This window comes from Biomphalaria glabrata, chromosome 9 (genome assembly GCF_947242115.1).
Source record: "Biomphalaria glabrata chromosome 9, xgBioGlab47.1, whole genome shotgun sequence".
NCBI classification, from domain to species: domain Eukaryota; kingdom Metazoa; phylum Mollusca; class Gastropoda; family Planorbidae; genus Biomphalaria; species Biomphalaria glabrata.
Genome location: NC_074719.1, coordinates 28,962,233 through 28,973,166, shown reverse-complemented (window position 1 = coordinate 28,973,166; position 10,934 = coordinate 28,962,233). Strand labels below are relative to the sequence as shown.

At 37.0% G+C, this 10,934-nt stretch overlaps 1 protein-coding gene across 2 annotated transcripts; it reads right to left on the bottom strand.

The window, feature by feature from the left end:
* Window positions 1-1,199: 1,199 nt before the first annotated feature.
* LOC106079420 (uncharacterized) lies at window positions 1,200-9,576 on the bottom strand. Of its 2 annotated transcripts, XM_056039997.1 has the most exons (5): window positions 9,478-9,576; window positions 8,866-9,005; window positions 5,854-6,004; window positions 4,005-4,154; window positions 1,200-2,623 (listed from the first exon to the last, which is right to left on the bottom strand). In XM_056039997.1, exons 3-5 carry the CDS (start codon window positions 5,940-5,942, stop codon window positions 2,230-2,232), a joined length of 633 nt encoding a protein of 210 aa, XP_055895972.1. In that variant the 5' UTR covers window positions 5,943-6,004; window positions 8,866-9,005; window positions 9,478-9,576; the 3' UTR covers window positions 1,200-2,229. The 2 variants fall into 2 exon arrangements, with proteins under 2 accessions (XP_055895972.1, XP_055895971.1); XM_056039996.1 differs by lacking the exons at window positions 8,866-9,005; window positions 9,478-9,576 and adding an exon at window positions 9,079-9,378.
* Window positions 9,577-10,934: the final 1,358 nt, after the last annotated feature.

The window sequence follows — 10,934 nt, the reverse complement described above, 5'->3', positions numbered from 1 at the left end:
AATGAGTATTTAGTATTAAGTACTAAGTCGTATACAAATTGTGCAATTTTTTAAACTAAAATTCGTCCAAGTGGGGCTGGGGCGATCTCCCCTTCGGCCACCCCTGGCTCCGCCAGTGGTTCCAACCAGTGTTCACATTAAGACTTGATAAATCCTTGAAAAGTTTTCTCTGAAAATTTTCTAAACGTTTTCTCAGTCCTATGACGTCAGAATATATTTCTTAGTAAAGATCAACATCTCCGTGACCAATAAACAATGTGATCACGTGATTGTTTTAGGTCACAGTGTGTCGACGTAAGTATGAATCACTTGATCGATCACAAGTTTGAATGAAAATATTCTTTCATCTCTTTCTCTCGTCTCAACTTGACAAAACTTTTGAATACTTCCTTTCATTTGGAGTCTCCATTAAACAAATCCAATCTTAGGAACTCAATTCCAAAGACTAAATGTTTTCAACTCATTTCAAAATCCAACAGGCACATCACTTAGTGTGGACTTAGTATTTCACACAAATATCTAAAACTGCTACATGCCATGACATTTCTAACACTGCTACATTCCTTATTCCACGTACACAGTGCTACATAGCTCTATTGTGATACATTTGAACACCGTCTGATAATTTTATTTCTAAAAAAAATGCTCACATTAATCGATTGATCACATTTCATGGTTGACTGACATGTGTGGCCAAGTTTACAGTTCACTTTATTGATTGTTGTCAACCTGTTGAAGTTTGTTTTAGCTTTTTATTCCTTTTAGAATGTCATTATTGTTAGTTTGCTATTTCAACAAACAAGGCAGATTGCTCTAGTGTGCAACTAGAAAAAACTAAAATGTTTATTAACGTATCGTATCGTAGCAACTTGTATCTTTGAGTTCTAATCAGAACCTACATCTTAATGTCTGATACGACGCATACACCGTAATACTCTATATTGCTTCGGTATTTGTATTGGTTCTTAGAATTTCTTAGACTTGTGGATTAAGTCATTAGATCAGGTGGATAGACCCGACAGTGGCCTACATATTTTGTCATACCCATAGCCATAGTCTGCCGGTGGTCGATTGATATATTGATGTCTTCGCTTGTCTTCGGAAATAGTTTTACCACAGCCTTTAAACATATGCGTGCTTTATTTTGTCCTTTGACAAGAAAATATCATTCAATCTCCTAGAGACCTGACACAGGCAAATTTAAAACAAATATATATTTATTATCAAGAAAAATATTTTTAAAATTCCTTTAAAAATGAAAAAAGCTTATCTAAGTGGAACAGCTCAAGGCGTTATTTCTCTTCTTTCATATTCAAATAAATGATTTACTAATAATTAATTGATTAATTGGTTACTTTTTAAATTGATTCATATTTTGTTAAATAGAATAATTGAGTGTTTAAAGTTTCAACTTGATCCGAGAATGAGTGTGAGAGAAATACACTTATCAAAGGGAACAAACCCTACATTTTTAGCCATATCTGATAATAGTTTTGGAACTCGATCCCTATAAAGTTGCGACAGATAACAAGCCTCAACAACATTAGGACTTCACTGTTTTGGATCTATCTTATTTGTTCAAAGTGTTAAACTTATATGATTCAACGTATATTAGTTCCTTACAATCGCTCTATCAACGGCATTATTATTGTTTGTATCCATCCTATCATCTAGGAAGCATAGTATGAAATGACGCCTCGCTTTCAATGCAAGTTGATCACCATCTGGTCAGGGCCAGTAATGCCTCCAGGCAAGAGTTTGGTGGAATAAATCGCTCCGCCTGCCTACAAAAATCAATGTCTACCAAGCAGTGGTTCTCTGAACCCTCCTATCTGAGACATGGGCATTATACAGAAAGCAACTAGGACTACTTCAAAGCTTTCACCAAAAATGTTTGCGCTCCATCATGGGCATACGCTGGTAAGACCGCACTACAAACAGCGATGTCCTGCGAACACCGGTATGGACAGTATAGAGAGACTATAGGTCCGACAGTTGGCAAAATATGTAGGTCACGGCTGGGGCTCCGTAGCCACGGGAAATACTCCATTCCTCATTAAGCCTTATTATCCTATCATGAATAAAACAAAGAATTGATAAGAAGATATAAGAACACAATAATAGCGGTGGAGGAAGAAAGTGAGATCGAGAGAGAAGAAAAAAAATGAGATATAAAAAAAATCATTCATGATAAAATGATAAACCCCAGACCGTAACTAAATGTTTGGTCTATGCAGGAATCTCACACTTGGGTTTCTCACAAATATAAGGAAGTTTTGAGGAGCAATATGTTTCTGAGAAAAAGTTATTCAATTGATGTCTGGCTACACAGTCTTCAGTGTCACTATTAAAGTAAAACAATCCAAATATTTGCTCTTCCATGTAACTGTCAAACGGTTGTCCGTCAGCCCAAATAAAAGTATTCTCTGAGATGATGTCATCCAGACCTAACCAGGCGGAAGTGACACCAAAAGCTACAGCCTGGTAGATAAGCAGCCTGTTGGTTTCGTTGGCTACGAATAGGCGAGCGTTCAAACATGCACAGGACCTGCCAGCCTGACTGTAGTTGAGGGGGTTACTGAACCAGCCGACTGTTAAAGTGTTGTAGCCCATAGACAGTTGTCTGCAAGAGAAACAAGAAGAATCACTGGTGGGCAATACAAATAACATTTCTATTAGAGTTGTATATAGTTGTCTCCCTTAGAACCACGTCATAAGCAACCTTTACGTCAATGTTTCTCCAAATGTGGCGCGACGTCCTATCAATGAGGGACGTGACCACCTCACAAGGGATACAACATCCTCTAAAGGTGGGTTCTGATTGAACAAAAGGAGAGGAGGGAACCAAACTATTAAATTTATTTTTCAAAGGGCAAAAAAAAAAAATTATTGTTCGCATATCAACCAAGTAAATAACATTAAAATAAAATGTAAATATTGTAAGAGATAGACAATGCTATATGTCAGAAATGTATATAAAATTATCATTTAAAGACATGCTTTTGAAGAAGACATTTCAAAACGTTGTAATTATGATTATAGATAAATTCATATATTTACGCTTCTGATTTTTAGCGCCCCCCGAAGGCGGAATAGACGCTATTAGTTTTGTGTGGTCTGTCCCGTTTAAATCTCGTAAACTAGAAAAGATATTGAAAATCCAACACAATATTTTAGACCGTTCAAAGTTCTGATGCAATGGCTACCTCTTTCTTTTCTAAAAACAAAAATTTTAATTTTTAAAATCAACAATGCCAGCAGTTTTTTTTTCATAAAAATACTCCATTTTTACAACTATTCATTATTAAACTACAAACAGTGATAAACACGGGAGGCTATTTAGTAAGGGAGATGACTGTTTACCATATTTTTAACACATTTATGCAAACGGTTTTTAATTTTTTTGTCAAAAAATATTTTCTTTAAAAAATGTATTGCTAATTTAATTAAGTTCTGTTATATTCCTACTACATTTACAAAAAAAAAAAATCTGTTTAATACGTATATAAGTGGAACATAATTTTAAAAAAAATAATTAGTAGTTTTTACATATTATCGTAGGTTAGAATCACACTGGATAATTACTATTCAGGGCGCCCCTGAGTCCATCCATCTCTCTAATAGCCATCTAATACCTGACTTAAGTTAGGGAAAGTAAAGGTAGTTGGTCGTTGTGGTGCCCACATGACACCTTGCTCGTTAACCGTTGGCCAAAGAAACAGATGACCTTAACATCACCTGCCCTCTGAAAGGTGACCTTTACTTGTACTTTACAGTCTAAGAAAAGGAAGAAATGCCCGTAGTTAACTCTGTGTCTGGCCACATATGGTATGACCCAACCAAGTAATGGTCACTAAAAATGTGGAATCCTCAGACAGGACTTGAAGTGAAGAGTTACTGGTCCACCCCTGTTGGAGAAAATCCTTTCTAACGGTCAATGGGGATAATGACGCAGATTCCCTACTAGACTTTAAGATATGCGTTGTGAAATAATTTCTACTTACCCGAAGTCTGGATACGCGTTGCAAACATCTTGAAAGTAAAAGGATCCTTCGTCTGCTGTAGGAGGTGTCCAGTTCGGACTAAGACCAGCTGTAGGTATACACTGATTTGTCTGATGGTTGTACAGAAAACCAAAACATTGGTTACCAAACCTGCGGACATGGTCAGTAAAGGAATGAATACGTGACGCTGTAGGTAACAGACATAGTGTGTGTGTGTGTGTGTTTTGTTGGTAACAGTGCGTGTTTTGTTGATGGCAGACCAAGTACGTGTGTGTGTGTGTGTGTGTGCTTTGTTGATGGCAGATAGGCTAGAGCAGCGGTTCTCAACCTTTTTTGTTCCGCGACCCCTTTTACAATTGTCCACTTTGAGGCGAACCCCAGCCGTAAAATCATGTTTTTGCTAATGTTATAATCCACAAATGACTGAAATTGTAATTATATGACTTGGCATTGATTTACTTTTATATCGTGATCAACCTATTCATGTTTTTACTTATGTGGTAATTGGAAACGGAGCCTTTCGTCACACCGTTTGATGGATAGTATTTTAAACTGTTTCAAATAAATTCTTATGCTGTGAAAATTACAAAGTTTGCAATGATTATGATTCAGTTGTTCGCATGGCTGCCTTGTCGTGCGGTTTGCGCGCTGGACTGTCGTTCGGATTTATCGATGGTCGAGGGTTCAAATCCTGCCCGCTCCCATCCCCCGTCGTCCCGAGGGAGGTTTGGACTAGGAAGTAAACTATCTTCAACTCTAAGGGAACATCCGAAACATGTCAAACATTGTCTATTCTTGAATGACAATTATATGTAAAAAAAAAAAAAAAAAGTAGCTACCCAGGAAAAATATTGCACAATTTCGAGTTTTTTTAAGACAAAAATCTATTTTTCCGATGGTCTTAGGCGACCCCTGTAAAATTTTTTTATTCTAGCCCCAAGGGGGTCGCGACCCACATGTTGAGAACCCCTGGGCTAGAGGAATATTGACCTAGCAGTGTCACCCAATCTGGACATTGTGCTTTCCCTTGATTTCTCGTGCTTGGTTGTTGGTTTCTGTCACGATCTACTGGTGTGCTAGATGTCACGTTGAAGATTATCTTGATCTGAACTGCACAACCAATGATCGTGATTGCCGAAGATCTAGAAATCGTCAGTTGATAAGATGATCATTTAGAAGTTGCTAGTTGATAAGATGATCATCTAGAAGTTGCCAGTTGATGAGAGGATCATCTAGAAGTTGCTAGTTGATAAGATGATCTAAGTATATTATTAATATATTCAATGAAGAAACTTCTCCTCGTCAAATACAAATACTTTAATTCAAAACTTGGAAAAGCTATTCACAATAATTACAATGGCAAACTGTAATTAAATAAAACGGTTAATATATTTCTATTTGATTAAATGATCTACACAATATAATAATTTATGTCATCTTCCTTTGAATTCCAACTCGAGACTTTAATTAATTCATGTCATATCCCTAACACTTTTCCACTCGAGACTGGAGGCAATCTAGAATCTTCCCAGACTTTACGGCGTTACCACGTGACTAATATCTCTTTGTTGCATGGCCGATCAGTCTGACCAATAAAATACAACTTAACATACAATAGTTAACATTTCTGACCAATTACAATTATTCTAATAAAAGGTTTCTGTATACAAGGATTTTCCCGAGCTAGCTGAAATCTTGCCGGCGAACCTTGAGCTAAATATAGACAATGCGTACGTGCCAGTTTCTATCAATCCAGATAAACAAAAGTGCCAACAAATGGACAGATAGATCGACAATGATATTGATGCATAATTTATCTATTGATTGGACAGTTGATCACAAGACTTACTTTTGTCTACACTCTGCCACACATGTCATCCTTGACCTACTTGACCAGCCAATACCCAGTCGTTGTGGACCACAGACTTTTGGTGACATTTTCTGAAAGTATCCTCCCTCAATAGTTGCACTGATCTGGTAGATTTGTTGGGACAACCAGACTGCGGTTTAAAACACATGTCAATATTACACAAGAAAATCATGGAAAAACATTTATAAATTACTTTTAAAAAATCAACCTTATATTAAATGTAGTTGTATCAATTAGTTTGGATCAGTCATGTCATTAAATATGTAATAGATCTAGACTAACAGTATTAAATCTGTATGATTACAAGTATTTTGACCAATGGTGTATGTGAAGCGCAAGGTCATGCTTTCAGCTTTCTCAAATCACGTGTGTAGACCAGTTGGAAGAAGAAGAGAAAAAAGGGCTATCTGTATCACTTGCTGATCCAGAACTATTGAGTGAGGGGGACGATTTTTGTCCAAACACTAACGCCCAGTAAACCCTAACGCGCCCTCACCTAGGGGGTCTGAGGAGCGCTTTAAGCTACCCCCCCCAGCGGGGTTCCTATAGACATGTGACGTGGAAACAAGCTATTGGTCTAAACTGCCCACAGGTTGTGACGTTGCAGGTCAGTATTCAGGCCTTCTATACCAATTGGTCTCGGTCTGGGCCAGTGTGAATGGCGTCTAATGTTGGACACGCAGACAGAATGTTATTGTGGCGATAAGAACCAATTATGAAATAACATCCACTGTCAATTACATAATGTAGACAAGTCATTGAACATTGATTTCTCTGTATGTGCATTGAGTAGTTGAAACAAATATAAATGACGTCAACTATTAAATGGAGAAAGAATCTCATTTCTATTTATAATTGGATTCCTAACATTGCTGTTGGCTAAAATAATGACATGAATCAATAGAATAAAATCTCTGTCCTTCTATGGTAGCTGTGGTACACAACAGATTTTCATATTTAAACCATTGAGATCTTTGTAACAAGTTGAAGCTTCGCTACACGTTCAATGGAATCTCTGCTATCTTTTGTTTTGGCTGCCTGTGGTCGTATGGTATGAGCGCTGCACTGTCGTCTCCGTGGTTTTTGGTTTGAATCTTGCCCACCAACATTCCCGTACTAGGATGTAATATTTAATTCTAAAAAGAACATTTAAAGCATGTAAAATAAATTAAGTATAAGCTATGTGTGCTTTAGAGTAGATATAAACCGCTGAATATATTATCACAGTGCCCGCAGGGGGGGGGATCGGAATTAAGTGACTGATTTTTTCCTTTGATTTTGTTTATTTTAGGTGAGATTTTAATACTAAACCATCACTTGCCCCAGAACAGCCAATGGTATTTGAGTTTAAAACCCCCTACCAGGGGATTTTGAGTTTAAAACCCCTTACCTGGGGGTTTTGAGTTTAAAACCCCTTCCAGAGGGTTTTGAGTTTAAAACCACCTACCAGGGGTCTTGAGTTTAAAACCCCCTACCAGGGATTTTTGCAGTTAAACCCCCCTCTTCTATAAAAAAAAATTAAAAAATGCAAACGACAATCCTAAAATTCCAAGAGCACAGTTAAGGAAAATTCTGATTTTAAAACCCCCTCAAAAATTTACGATAAACCTCTCTTCGATATGAAAAAGCAAATTACACACTCAAAATGTTATGAGCGTAGCTAAATGGGTTTTGACTCAGTTTTGAGTTTAAACCCCTTTCAGCGGGTTTAGAAGGTAAAAAATACCTCGTTAATATTAAATACAAAGCAAATTATACACTCAAAATTTTATGAGTGTAGTCAAAGTCAAAGGGGTTTTGAGTTTAAACTCCTCTCCAGCGGAGTTTGAAGCTAAAAAATACCTTTTCAATATAAAAAAAAGCCAATTACACACTCTAAAATCTATGAGCGTAGCCTAACGGGGTTTTGAGTTTAACCCAGCGGGTTTGAAGCTAAAAAATACATCTTTAGTGTAAAAAAAAAGCAAACTACGCACTAAAAATGCTATGAGCGTTCCCAAAAGGGGTTTTGAGTTTAAACCCCCTTCAGAGGGGTTTGATGCTAAAAAATACCTCTTCAATATAAAAAAAAGGCAAATTACACACTAAAATTATTTTAGCGTAGCCAAGCCAATTGGGGGTTTTGAGTTTAAACCCCTCTCCAATCGATGGCTTTTTTTTTAAAGTTTAAAACCCCTCCAGATGGTTTTGAGTTTAAAATCCCCTTACAGAACGTTTTGAGGTGGAAAACCTCTATCCTCAATATTATTCTAAAGCAAACTACAGTTACCAAATTCTATTACCCTAGCTAAATGGGTTTTGAATTTTTAAAAAATACAACAACTCTAGAGATTTTTTAGTTTAAAACCCCCAACAGATGATTTTGACGATAAAACTTCCCTTTTCGATATTAAATCTAAAACAAACTACAGTCGCCTAATTCCAAGAGCGTATTCAAGAGAGGTTACACATTTCTACCAGTGGTGGGGCTCCATTAATAAACTGCAGTGAATAGTCATTTGCCGAAATTGAAAAACACTAAATGTTGCTCAACAAAGATGGCTAAGACAGATTTTAGGAGTCAGTTATAGAGATCGGGTCTAAATCAAGGACATCCTTTTGATGAACTGGGAGTAGACCCCTTGGTAAGATTGTGACAAAGCGTGGCATAAGGTTTGCGGGACATGTTCTCCGACAAAATGAATTACGCATAATAAGAGTTGCGATGAAAAAAATCCCCCCCCCCCAAAACCCTACCCGAAAAAAAATCCTGGCTACGCCCGTGGACTAGACTCTAGATGTTTTTCAAAAAAGTAATATGAAAATGGTCTGTGTGTATGCATATAGATATGTGCATCTTTATTTATTTCTTCCTTTTAAAATACTTTGTTTTGTTGGTTTTAATGATGGTAAATTTTAATTTGAATAAGATTTAGACTGTAGTGCATACATCCGCTCTGTGTTACAAGAAATGACTCAACTAAAAGCTAAAACTGAAGTATAAAAACTTACATGTAAAACTGAAATAGGCTACTGATGAAACTGAAATAGGCTACTGATGAAACTGAAATAGGCTACTGATGAAACTGAAATAGGCTACTGATGAAACTGAAATAGGCTACTGATGAAACTGAAATAGGCTACTGATGAAACTGAAATTAAAAAAAAACGTATAACTATATTTATTATAAAAACGTAAGAAGTTTAAAGAGTAGTTAATATTACCAAGGCATGTAAGGAAATAATCCATCTTGTACCGAGTTGCATCTGTAACTATGAAATGACAAGGAGACGAATGTTGATGTTATAGATACTTCCCTGTTTCAAAGAAAACTCCCAACTTATTGTCTATTCAACTGGTTAGAATTATTAAGTAATTTAACGTAGAAATTTCCGCGGGTCATACTTTATTTGTCAACAAATGTTCTTTGAATACACAGAATGTATTGAGTGCAGGAGAAGGGTCAGGTCTCCTGCACACAAAAGACAAGAGTATGTAAGCGTGTCTTTATACCAGACGCAATGGGAGCTGCTCTCAACATGTAAGCTTGGGGCTTTTTAGCACTTTAAATTAAAAAAAATAAACCCTACAAATTTAAATTAAAAAACCAATAGCACACTAACCGCACGACCAGTCATTGCTGTCAACCTAATAACAAACTGGTTACAAACTAAAAGCCTATTATTGATAAAGAGAAATATTACACATTACGGTATGACATCTACCGGATGTGTACAATATGTCAGATGAGCAATTTTAGATAATCTTTCAGCATTGATTTGTAATTGAAAAAAAAAAGAAAGAAAAGAATAGATATCTTGCTTGTAGGCCTACTTCGATATCTCAGCACAGTTAACAACAGAGCTATTGGCATTTTAATTGAAATGGAACTAGAGTAAGGGTGTAGATCTATCTAAACTAAACTTCTGATTTAGCACTCTTAAGATCTATATCTACTAGATCTAGATCTAAAATATAAATTTGGAATACTTTAGTTGTAATTTAGATTTTTTTAAAAAGTCTAATCTATCAATAGACGGAATGCAACATTAAATTTAAAAATAGTAGATTAGTTTTAGTATATTATAACACTGCAATATTGATCTAGACGTTTAGAAATCAAAATCTACACTTTAAGTCTAGAAATTGAAATTCTATATCTTGATCTAGTCTAAACTAGACCTAGAAATTCTAGATCTAGAATCCACAATGATTTTAATTAGAATATAAATATAGATATTGCTATAAACCTGGTGGTGGCACAGAGGGGGGTAGTGGTGTGTGTGTAGTCAGCCGACGCAAATCGCCCCAGGCCAGCGCTAGACGAGCGGTCAACCGTGACGAGCTACGACGGTCAGCCGAGTCGAGTGTCAACATGACGGTTCGGGAAGGATCGCCGTCGTGAACAGAACTCAGAAGCGTCACGAGGGATATAGTCATGTGACGAAGCTAGAAACGTCGAGTGATGTTCCGTCCGGTTCTAGAAGGCCAGCAGGGACCCTATATAAAGAGCGGAGGTGTCGCAGTAAAGACGGTTCAGAAAAGGGTTTCACGACAGAAGGTTCAATACAGCACAGTTCAACGGTGTGGTTCTGTACGGAGCATTACGACGGTTTAGTGCGGAGGATTGTCAAGTACAGTTGAGACGACTGGCGTCTTGATCTTGGTCTGCGATCGAGTCCGACACAACGAGCCTAGTGTGTGAAGTCAGTCCTGAACTGTTGAACCCAGTGCAAACCGGAACGAGACGGAGAGACCAGTGCAAGAGTTGATACGGCGGTACGGTGTTATCGGAGAGATATTTGTACAGTGTACGTGTTGCCAATTGTACAGTATTGGCTGTTATTTATTCAACTATTAAAGTGTTAAGTTATTTTGGAGCCCTGAGTTGTCAAGTTCCTTAAGTTGGTGGTGTCTGGTGCAGTTGGCAGAGAGCCTGGATAGTGAGATTCGCAACAATATAGGGGAAGGTGGGGCTAGTTGTCACAGTTTTCAGATTTTGATGTTTTAAACATATTTAAAATTCATTGATTCTCACCAAACTTAACATGCTGTTACTTAAACATTCAGACAACAATTA